Source organism: Phocoena sinus, chromosome 19, assembly GCF_008692025.1.
Source record: "Phocoena sinus isolate mPhoSin1 chromosome 19, mPhoSin1.pri, whole genome shotgun sequence".
Taxonomy (NCBI): domain Eukaryota; kingdom Metazoa; phylum Chordata; class Mammalia; order Artiodactyla; family Phocoenidae; genus Phocoena; species Phocoena sinus.
The window spans coordinates 13,569,620-13,581,628 of record NC_045781.1 but is presented as its reverse complement, the minus strand read 5'-3'; the positions used below and the strand labels follow the sequence as shown (position 1 = coordinate 13,581,628).

The 12,009-nt window shown below is 51.3% G+C and overlaps 1 protein-coding gene across 1 annotated transcript in view; it reads left to right on the top strand.

The window, feature by feature from the left end:
* SIPA1L3 (signal induced proliferation associated 1 like 3) overlaps positions 1-12,009 on the top strand; it is a 235,854-nt gene that overhangs the window by 155,042 nt on the left and 68,803 nt on the right. The window contains 6 exon segments of the mRNA XM_032612477.1: positions 1,327-1,430; positions 4,200-4,357; positions 10,194-10,210; positions 10,213-10,236; positions 10,239-10,283; positions 10,286-10,767. Coding sequence (XP_032468368.1) covers positions 1,327-1,430; positions 4,200-4,357; positions 10,194-10,210; positions 10,213-10,236; positions 10,239-10,283; positions 10,286-10,767 — 830 coding nt within the window.

Here is a 12,009-nt window from a genome sequence, read left to right as displayed (position 1 = left end):
CCTCATGTGGGGGCTGGGCCTCAAGAACATGGCATGTGACCTGAGAGGGATGGGTTGGAATAAAATAGGCAGAGAGGGAGCAGGAAGTGCGTTCCAGGGAGAAAGAACAGCACGTGCAAAAGCCCTGAGGTCTAAAGGCTGTTGTTCAGGGAATTAATGTGAAGGAGGAAGTGAGGGAGGCAGGCGGGGGCCTTACCATGCAGGACCTTTAGGGCTAAAGATTAGGGATTTTGGTCTGTTTCCTATGAGAATTTTGAAACTCATAAGAGGCAGCCTTGAATACTGTTAAGGAAACACTCTGGAGTCAGATAGCCTGAGTTCCAGTCCTGACGCCACCACTGACTGAAGTGTGTGTGACCTTGGGCAAGTCCCTCCCTCCCTGTGCCTCAGTTTCCCCCATTAGAGCCCCTAATCAGGTGTTTCTCCCTGGTCATAACTCCCTCCCATTAGAGATGAACAGTATTCTGACTCGTACGATTATCATTTCCTTCTTTTCGTCATAGTTTTGCCATCTTCGTATGCATCTCTAAATAATATAATTCACTTTGCCTGTTTGACAACATAATGTGAATGGAATCATACGGTGTGTGCTCCTTTGTGTCTGGCCATTGTATTCGTGGGATTTGCCCATGTGGTGGCTGTGACTCATTTCTTTTCACGGCCGTGTACTTTTCCACATTATGAACTGTTTATCTATTCCTTGGACTAACATTTGGAGGATACTTGTACCCGTATTCCGGGGCATCTGTGTACAATTTCTCTAGGCTGTGATCCTAGGAGATGAAGTGCTGGGTCATCAATTAAGCCTATCTGCAGGTTCAGTCGATCTTACTAAAGAGTTTTCCAAAGTGGTTGTACCACCTGACCAGCCACACAGAAGGTTCCAGTTGCCCCACATCCCCACCAACCCTTGGCACTGTCAGACTCTTAAATGTTTACCAGTCTAGTGGGTGCTTAATGTATGGCTTCCTTTTTATCTAAATTTACTGGATTTTAAAGGGTGGAGTTAAGTGAAAACATCGAGTTAAAAACTAACACAGGGCTTCCCTGGTGGTGCAGTGGTTGAGAGTCCGCCTGCTGATGCAGGGGACACGGGTTCGTGCCCCGGTCCAGGAAGATCCCACATGCCGCGGAGCGGCTGGGCCCGTGAGCCATGGCCGCTGAGCCTGCGCGTCTGGAGCCTCTGCTCCGCAACGGGAGAGGCCACAACAGTGAGAGGCCCGCGTACCGCAAAAAAAAAAAAAAAACTAACACAGATGGCATGTGGGATATGGCAGGAGCCCAGGGGTTTTGGAGGCGTGGTGCTAACTGGTGTTTCTGTTTCAGCTGACTCCACGGGAACCCACTCCCTCTACACGACGTACCAGGACTATGAGATCATGTTCCATGTCTCCACCCTGCTCCCTTACACCCCCAACAACAGGCAGCAGGTCAGTGGGGCCCAGGGTGGGGGCCCCAAGTGACTTCCAGTGGGTGCACAGCTGAAGCCGTGGTGCTCTCCCTCCCCACAGCTGTTAGCTGGCTGCCTGCCCGGCACTGGCTCCCCTGGCACCATCCTGTGCAGCACGTGGAGGCCTTTGGCCCTGGAGACCCTCTGCATCACGGTCTTATCACCTGGGGCTTGGCGACTAGGTCAGGTGTCATTCACTGTCAGTTTTCTTCTGTTTCCTTGGCCATCCTTCTACCCCAACTCCCCTCAAGAGTCTCTTGAGTCATCAGGGATCCTATGGAAAAAAAAAAAGTGAATCAGTCAACATTATTTCGACTGCAAGTGATAGAAGCACAAATCAAACTGGCAAAAGCGAAAAATGGGATTTACTAGGTTAGGTAATTCTCAAGTACTGGGAGAGGGCTGGCTTCAGGTATGGCTGGATCCAGGAGCTCAAAGAATGTTAGGAATTCTTTGCATTTCTCGCCTCTGCTTTTCTTCGTAGTGGCCTTATTCACAGATCTTCCCAAGTAGTGCAGAGTCGCCCCCCAGCAGCCCTCGCCTTACATCCCACCAGCTTTGCTACCACGGGAGAAAGAGAGCTGTGCCTTGCAGAAGTCCCAGAAACGTTTCAGGAATGAATCTCATTGGACCACTCACTTGCCAGGCCCAGGGCAGGGATGGAATGGGCTGACTGGCCAAGCCTGAAGGACATGCCCACCCCTAGAGAGGGCGAGTGAGGTCAGCTCAGCTTGAAACGTTGACAGAGATCAGGGAGGTGCTTTCCCAAAGGGAATGACACGGCTGCCAGAAGGAAGAGGAGGAGGTGCTAGGTGGGTGCAACAGCTGACGCCCACCACCAGGAGCCTCCTCACCTGGACACGCCATGGCATGCTCTGTCCGGGAGCAGTTTCTAATGAACAGAAACCCCACAGACTTATGGTTTAGTGTATATATTTTTTTTCCATTGGTACAGGTGATGTTGTAGATTTTACTGGGCCGAAAATGGTCAAATATCGGTGATTTCAGAAGGTTCACCTAATAGCAGCTGTAAGAGCATTGCTGTCATTAGGCCTGGGTTGGAGTTCTTCTCTGCCACTTCCTAGCTGTGTAATCTCACCTCCTGAGCCTCAGATCCCTCCTCTGTAAAATGGGCGGAATGGTAGCACCCATGTCTCAGGGTCATTAGGAGAGGACCCTGTACTCATGCATGAAACTGGGGCTGAGTTAGGGCCCGACATGAGAGGCGCACAGGAAGCAGGACAGAAACCTACTCCGGACGTTGGGAGGCATGGTGGGCAAAGCTTGGTTGTGGAGCCCAGCAGAAGCGGGTTTCAAATCCTGGCTGTCTCCCTCCATGACTGTGTGACTTAGGGCAAGACGTTTAACCCCCGGGAACCTAACTTTTTCTCATCGGTTAAAAGGAGGTAGGATGAGTAATGACTCACAGCCTTGTTGTAAAGATGAAACGAGGACTTCCCTGGTGGCGCGGTTGTTAAGAATCCGCCTGCCAATGCAGGGGACACGGGTTCTATCCCTCGGTCCGGGAGGATCCCACGTGCCGTGAGCAGCTAAGCCGTGCACCACAACTACTGAGCCTAGCGCTCGAGAAGCCGGCGAGCCACAACTACTGAGCCCGCATGCAGCAAAGAAGACCCAGTGCAGCCCCCAAAATAAATAAATAAAAATTTAAAAAGATGAAACGAGATTGCAGCTTTCAGTTGTGGATGTAAAATGCCTAGTACAGGCCGGCCACAGTAAATGGGTACTTTATCTAGCAATTTATTAATCCAGTGTAAAACACACACAAAGAGCTAAGAGTTCAACAGTGTGAGTTGTGCCACTCTGGTGACTGGATTCACACCACAGGCAACTCTCATGTAGAGCTACATGTGTCTCCCATCTGCGGACCTCACGTGGCCAATGAGGTATTCCTAACAGTTACATGAAGACTAAACTTGTACAAATAAGAACAATATAATTTTCAGCAAACAAGTAAAATGTCGTGAGTAATCATCGCTACAAAGATGACAGAGTTTTTCTCAGAGGACCGTGACAGGCAGGGGAGAAAGGACACGGCTCCTGTGGGCTGGTCTGAAGCTGCTGCCCCAGCCTTCTCAACTCAGGTGTCCGAGAAGGGGCGGCAGCAGGGATGGGCCCTGCCAGTGGTCTCGGGTCTGACTCTGCCATCGTCTGTGAGCATGGCCTTGAGCAAGTCGAAAGCCGCCAGCCCATGCTCTTCTCCAAGAGATGTTTCTTGAGCAGCTGCTGTGTGGCCAGGCTCTGCTCTAGGCACTGAGGATACAGCAGGGGGCAGCAAACAAAGCAGACAAAACCCTTGTTCTCACGGAGCCGATATGGTAGTGGGAAAAGACAGACAAGAAACAAAAGGAAGAGGGGAAGCCGCTCTACGCTAAGTGTCAACGAGTGTTAAGTAATAAAGGCAGAAAAGCAGAGGGGGTGACATCATGGATAAGACAGTCAGCAAAGGCCTTGTGGGAGGGTGACATTTCAGCCAAGACCTGAAAGGAGGGAGGGCAGGAGTGAGCCATGTGGGGATCTGGGGGAAGAACGTTCCAGGCAGCGGGAAGAGTCAGGGCAGGGCCTTGAGGAGGAAATGTCTCTGGAGTGTTTGAGGGGCAGCAGGAGGCCATGTGGCTGGAGCAGAGTGAGCGAGGGGGAGCACTGAAGGAGACGGCAGGGAGGTGACAGGGCAGATCGTGAGCCTTGAGCGACCATGACGTTTTTCCTCTCCCCGCCGTTTACCAGGCTACTAAGGAAGAGGCACATAGGAAACGACATCGTGACGATCATCTTCCAGGAGCCCGGGGCGCTGCCTTTCACCCCCAAGAACATCCGCTCCCACTTTCAGCACGTCTTCATCATTGTCCGAGTCCACAAGCCCTGCACCGATAGCGTCTGCTACAGGTACGCGCCCAGCACCCTACCCCTGCATGCACCGGAGACCACAAAAGCTGGTTCCAGCATCCGGGCAGCGTGCGGCAGAGAGAGAGAGTGGGGACAGCTTGCGGCAGAGAGAGAGTGGGGGGACAGCTGGCCCAGGTGGGCTGCCTCCTGCGTTTCTTGTTTGTGCTTCAGTAGGGGAGCTCTGTTCACACCTTCCCACACCTTCTGAGAGAGTGATTCTTAACCAGAAAGGGGCATGTCACCCCAGTTCGATAAGCAAACCATCAGGGATTTGTATTTGCCTGGAATCTTTTGCTTGCAAGTGACAGAAAAACCCACCTCAAAAGGCAGTTATGTACGTTGGTTCTCATAAATGACACGTTCAGGCCTAGCCGGATGTGCTCCACTTCCCTGTTACTTCGTTTGCTGGCAGCTCCAAGCTTAACATCTTCCCAGCTGCAAATCCAGCAAAAAGGACAGCTTTCCTTTCCAGGAAAGAAGCCCCAGGATTGAGGCTCATTGACCTGCTTGGGGTCACGTGCCCATCTAGAGTAAGACCACCAGCTGTGCCTGGGCACAGGGCGCATGGGCTGAGAGGCACAGGAAGATCGGAATACGGAAGGATGGAGACAGGGCAAGGCAGGGGCCCCCCTCGGGAGGCAGAGCTGAGGCTTCTCTTAGTTCGCAGATCAAGAAGTGACACAAGCCTCAGACCCATTCAGCCTCCTCCCAAAGCACCAGTTCTCACCTGGGGGCGTGGCTGGCCCCCAAAGGACAAATGGAAAGCTCTCTGGCCTCTCACCTCTGACCCCCAACCACCCTGTTGCCTGTCACAGAGGCAACTACTATCAGCTATTTCTCACGTATCCTGATACCTTCGGGCCGTACGGGCAAATGCTTACAAGTATTCCTTTTCCACCTTTTTAACACACATGGTACCGTATCCCACACACTGTTCTGCATCCTGTATTTCTTCACTCAACAGCCTTTGAGAACTTTGCACACCAGTCCTTAAAGTGCCTCTTCCTTCTCTATGACTGCATATTAGCCCATCACGTGGATGCCTGAGAACCTCCCCCCATCCCTTATCAATGGGCGTTTGGGTTGTTTCCTGTTGCCTGCTGTTACACTCCCCCCCTGCAGTGCATAACCTAGTTTTGTGGGGGAGTTTTGTTTTTTGTTTTTGTGTTTTGGCCATGCTGTGCTGCTTGTGGGATCTTAGTTCCCTGACCAGGGATTGAACCCGGGCCCTCAGCAGTGAAAGCACTGAGTCCTAACCACTGGACTGCCAGAGAAGTCTCCATAACCTAGTTTAGACTGTCATCGCACACGCGTCCAAGTACACAGCTGGGATAGATAAAGTCCCGAGCATGGAGTTACTGGGCCAAAGGGTATGTGCGTAGGTACACTGGGTGGTCTCAGTGGAATTGCCAGAATCTACCAGTTTCTTCTTGGCCAAATGTGTGAGAGAAGGGAGGTGGATTCCAATATGCAGGATGTGCTGTTTGACCACCAGGCTAGATGTGTTGCCCAGTGGCCGCTGGGAGCCAGTACACCGCATGGCAGGGGCCTTCACATGGCCCAGGTCCAGGCCTGCAGCCCCCTCCCTCACCCCCACCCATTTGTTCCCAGGATGGAGCAGCAGCTACGAGGCCCTGCACCTCCAGGCTCCATGTGGGCCTGAGGTTACGTAGATGCTGGCGATGTTCCTCAGCAGCTCAAAGGTAGCCCTGGTGAGCAAAGATGGAGTTGTTCTCGAGCTCACACACACATACACACAGACGCAGAAGGACACAGCCCTCCTGTAGCACATCAGAAGCAGGGGGCTGCTGGGTGGGCCTTTCTCCCCTTTCTCCTAACTGTGAGCTCCCTCTCCTACCTGGTTTTATCGCAGGAGCCTGCGGCTGACCTCCTGCCTTTCCAGGCCGGCCTTCACGTGGTTTCCAGAATGATCTCTTTTTTTCTGACGCTCGAAGCTTTCTTGTTTTTTTTTTCAGTTTAATTTGAAATATTTTTATTATGTAATGTTTTAAACATTCTGAAAAGTACAGAGGATAATATAACAGACACCCATGTGCCTACCACCAAATCTAACAGATGTTAACATTTTAGCCATATTTGCTTCAGCTCTCCCTTTATTTCTGAAGAAAGAAAATGTTAGAGATACAACCAAAGCTGCCCCTCCTGCAACCCCTTTCTTCCCCTCCTCTCCTTCCCCACACACAGCGGCTCTCTGGACTGACCTTCCCCTGTCCCCCCCGCCCCGGTGTCTCCAAACACGTTTCTGTCTCAGCATTCATCACCCCGTAGGAACAAACTGTTGATGTGACTCTCGCCTCCTTCGAGGGTAACCCCACGTCATACTCACCTTCATACATCTATGCTGGCCCGGCGCTTGCCATGTAGAGGACCGCAAAGACGCCTTTGCCAGCTAGACACATGCCTGGCCCAAACATTGTAGGCCCTGAGAAGATAGTTGTTGAATAAATAATTGTGAGTGTTCTAGAAATACTGAGCTACAGCGACCAGGTGACCTGGTGGTCGCACCATCTCCTGGCTGCATAAGGAGGTGCCGCCCTTTCCCGCTCGCTTCAAGTGCGTACTTTCTGCGTAGCGCACCAGCATCCCTGCAGCCTGTGGGCTGGGGAAACCCCATCCCTCCTGCTGGGGAAGTGAGGGATCAGCTGTTCTGATTGTCCAGAAACCTTCGGCAGCTTGCAGTTTCATAATTCTTAAAATCATGAATCAGGACTATGGGAAGAGCCCAAATCTGTCACTATAAGCAGCCACGTCCTGAATGAAGAAGTTGCAGAGCCATTCACATCTGTAAAGCACAGTCTGAACACGGCTTTAATGAGAGTAGAGAGACTGGCGAGGTTGTCTTATCCATCCACCTGCCTGGAGGCAAGGCCACGCCCACAGGGTTCCCACAGAGGAAAAGCTGCCTGGTTTGTGTGGCCTTTGAAGAACCTCTCCACCGGGAAATGCCTTTTTCTGTCAAACCTACCCATTGGTAGGAATCTGTTTTCTTCTTGGTCTGTCTGTTCAAGTTTAAATCATTACTTGAATCGGTATTGAAACACCTGTGCTGGCTCTGGGGCATCAGCTGAGCCCAAGTGGGTGGCACCCGCCCACACACTTTCCCGGGATGTAGAGAAGGTTTCACTGCCCAGTGAACCGTGGAGGTGGAGAGCAAGGGGTCTGGCCTGACCCACCTGAGTCTGCAGTAGCTCCCTCCATGGTCTCCTGCACATTCTCTGGTCCCGCCCATCCCTTTTCTTCATGGGGCGGCCACGGTGATCCTTACAGATTGTCAGCCTGGCACCTGCATTCATCAGGGACCCGCAAGAAGCAGGTGCCCCCCACTCTGGGTTTTAACTGAGGGATTAATGAACAGACTAATAGGTGTGGGTATGTTAAGGGAACCAATACAGGAAAATGAGACATCCAGGGACCAGCAACAGCAGGGAGCCATTTACCCCACCCCAGGGATGAGGTCAGAAGGGGATGGGAGAAGTTTCTGGAAACTAGGGAGAACTACGGCTTTGGGAGAGGGGCTGCACAGCAGAAGCTGTGGCTGTTGAGTAAAGGGCCCAGGACTACAGCCACTGCCGCCGTCCGAGCCCAGCAGGGAGGCAGTGAAGAGAAATAAATACTCCACCCTCTCTCCTCTCACCTTCCCGTAGCCTGGCCAGGGGAACCCAGTGAAGGTCGCACAGCCTGTAGAAACCCACCTTCCAGGGCAGAAAATGGCAGAGACTGCGTCTGGGGGCACAGGTGGTGAATAGCCAGCCCAGATGGTAAAATGGTTGCTTGTTTTGGGATGAAAAGCGTTAACTCGCCATCAAGGCCCTGCTGGCCTGGTCCCTGGTGACCTCATCAGCCTTCCACCCTTCACTGCCTGGGCTCCGGGCACCCCGGCCTCACCTCGCCCTGCACGTGCTCTTCCTGTCGGGCCTTGTTCCTCCCATGCCCACTGCCTGCACGGCCCTTTCCCTTAGCTCTTCCTCTGTCTCCTACTCAGCTGCAGATCCCAGTGTAATTTCCTTTCCTCACAGCGGCCTTCCCAGAACACTAAATCCCCAGGGCCCAAGAGGGGCGCGTCCCAGAAGCGCTGGTCAAACAAATGCATGAATGTCACCCTGTCCTCTTGTCAAGTTGGGTGGGGGCTTGGGTGTCGAAACCTGAACAAGCCTTTCATTGTGATTGGGTTTCACAAAACAGGTTTTAATCAAGAATCTCATTATTTTAAAAACTGTCTTATGGTATGAAATCTCTCCCAACACCGTAATCACAAGCTGACATTTTATAGAAGGTGAATGCAGTTACTCTCTAAGAAAAACCTCATTTTTCAGCACCTCATACTGTTTTTTTAATTGTCATTATGTAAACAGCACAACTCATGGTGTCTCTGGAGCCCCTTTAAATGTCTTTCCTTGAGAGTTGTCTTCCCCTGCACCCTGGGTGTTCACTCTGGCAGGTGCTATAGCCTTTCTGCCTAATACTAGAAATCGTCTAACTTGTAGCCAGCCACTGAGTCTCGAATGTCACACACGAGGTTCATCAAGTCTAAACTTGACTTATCAGCAAATCTCCTGCTTCCCAGCTCAGAATTGCCTCTGCCTGGGAACCTCGGTGGATGGGGAGCCTGCTTCCCTGTCCTCTGTTTCTCTGCCTTGCACTTCCCCTTCCCCAGGCCTGCTCACTGCCAGTTTCTGACCTGTCCAGGGTTGGAGCACAAGGAGAAAATGGGAGACAGGGAAATGTCACTGGGGCTCTGGTCACAGCTGGCTGCGTGCTCTCTGGGCTCTGCGGGGGCTCCCTGCCCACCTTCTAGATCTCCCAGGCAGGAGCAGACCCAAGTCTCCTCCTAAATATAAGGGTCACCTAGGGACAGCCCCTATTCATGGGGCCACTTTCTCCAAAGATTTTCCTCCCAATGAGATCCTCCCTCTCTAATTTGCGTAGTGGGTGAGAAGGTTATTTGGGGGAACAGGTTTTAGATCATTTCCTTTTTACTTTCTCACTCAGTTGCTATCTGATTTCGATCATAATAGCATCTCAGTCAAAACTGAAGTAGGAAGAGCCCCATCCTAACTTCCCCATACAATGAATTTTCAGAACAGCCTTTGTAGAGATGATTTACAAAGTGTGTTAGTCTTACACAAGTGTCTGAAAGGAGTAAATCACAGAACGTTCCATGTCATTCAGGTGTTCCTACAATAATGCTGCTTAACAAACCACCTCAAAGCTCAGTGGCTCACAAACATTATCATTTCTTCTTGGCTCACACATCTGCAGGTCAGCTGAGGTCTGGCTGGCCCTGGCTGCAGGTTTGCTCCAGGTGTCCTCATCCTCCTGGACCAGTAGGCCCCGGGGCATGTTCACGTCATGGCGAGGGCAGGTGCATAGGAGGCAGGCCTGGCCCGCACACACATTTGTGCCTTTGCTCGAAAGCCATTGTCCACATCAAGTCACATGACCAGGCTCAGGCTCAGTGGGGTGGGGATGTACCTGCCCACAAAGGTAGAGAGGAAAAGGTGAATTTTTGCCAAACTATAGTTTACCGCAAGCCTGTATGTATGTAAAACAAGATTAACTGAAGTTGAACAATGCTAGGAAAATTATCCTTTGAATATCAGTGGATGTTCTAACATCTGTTGTATAGGAAGTAAAAATGCATGCATGTGCCCTAAGACTTTCTCCAGTTTCCAGTCTAGTCGGCTGACAACTTACTAGTTAGACGTAGACTTCCGTTCTTAGAAAGGAAACTCCTCCTTCTGGTCATGTATTGTCTTTCTAAAGGAACTCTCAAGTGCCTGTCTTTCTACCATCTAAATAATTTCTCCCTCCTCAGTATGGCTGTGACCCGATCCAAGACGCTCCTCCTTTCGGACCCCCATCCCCAATGGAACCACATTCCGCAAATCTGATGTCTTCAGAGACTTCTGCTGGCCAAGGTGATTAATGCTGAGAATGCCGCGCACAAGTCCGACAAGTTCCACACCATGGCCACCAGGACCCGCCAGGAGTACCTCAAGGACCTGGCTGAAAACTGTGTCTCCAACACACCCATTGACTCCACCGGCAAGTTCACCCTCATCTCCCTGACCTCCAAGAAGAAGGAGAAGACAAAAGCCCGGGCAGGCGCTGAGCAGCACAGCGCTGGGGCCATCGCCTGGAGGGTGGCGGCTGAGGACTTCGCCCAGGGGGTAGAAATCGACTGCATTTTGGGAATTTCCAACGAGTTTGTGGTGCTCCTGGATCTACGCACCAAGGAGGTGGTGTTCAACTGCTACTGCGGGGATGTCATCGGCTGGACCCCAGACTCCTCGACGCTCAAAATCTTCTACGGGCGAGGGGACCACATCTTCCTAAAGGCCTCTGAGGGTTCTGTGGAGGACATAAGGGAAATTGTCCAGAGGCTGAAGGTAAGGGAGAGAGCTTCTCAAGGGTGCTGCAGAGGCCTTAGGAACCACCAAAATGCCTCCCTGAGCCCAGTCAGTTAGGCCAGGACACTCATCGGCCCCAAGAGAATCAGAATTGTCACTTACACACCAGGGGTCTAGTGGGTCCCACAGCCTGGGTTCTTTCTGGGGAAGGTGTCCGAGGCTCTCCGTGCCATCACCTTGGGAGGACAAAAGGCATATTTACTCACTGAAGATGTTGATAGGAAAGATAAGTTTAAACTCGTGTTCAAAATGTAAGGATACTTTCCAGAAGAATTAAAACAGAATGAAAGGTTTCCAGACCGTTAAAATATAGGACAGAAACAGGATGTTGCGGTGGGGAGTATACAAAAGCATAATAAAAGAAACAAAACAAACAGAAAATTATATGGCAGGAATAATTCCACATCAGTAATCACAATAAACGTGAGTGGTTTAACATCTCCTGTTAAAAAACAAAGACTCACAGTCTGGATAAAAATCTTAACCCTAAGCTCTCGGTAGCTCAGGCTCAGACCGTTGCCAAACCAAGGGTAGCAGATTGGTTTCAAGTCACATGACAACTTAGTTGGTAATGGCCGTTTGAAGCATTGGGCTAAGAAGTACTAAGGCCACATCTGAGCCCCGTGTGAAGGAATGCTGTGGTCGGTGACTGGCTCTCAGTGGGTTTAGCAGAATGGCATGTCATGCGTGGAATAGAGAAGGCAGTGTATCACGAGAGTTAACACAGGTTCTTGAATCGGAAGGCCTGGCTGCAACTCCCGGCACTGCCACTTACCAGCTGTGTAACCTCACCCTGTTACTTTACTGCTGGGTGACTCAGTTTCCCCATCTGAAAAATGGGAACAGTAATCGTCCTACATCATGTAGAAGTTTTAAGGATTGAATGAGTTATGTGGCCCAGGCAAGCTGGCCTGACTTGGGAGGCCGTGACCTCCAGAGGCCACTGTGACAGCTGGCTGTCCTCACCCTTCTAGGCCTTTGCACTTGCCCTTTGAGTTCAGTTGGATTGGTAAAGCCCTGCTCTCAGCTTCCCTGACTCCGAAATTCCTGCCCCGCCTTAGACTACCACAGTAGCTTGTGTGTAGATTTCCCATTAGGATGTGAGGTCCGTGAACGAGGGCCTCTGACTGTTTTGCTCACTTGCTTATCTCATATGCACAGATCAGAGCTGGCACGTGGTAGGTGGTCAGTAAATGCTGATTAGTTGGTTAGTTGAATGAG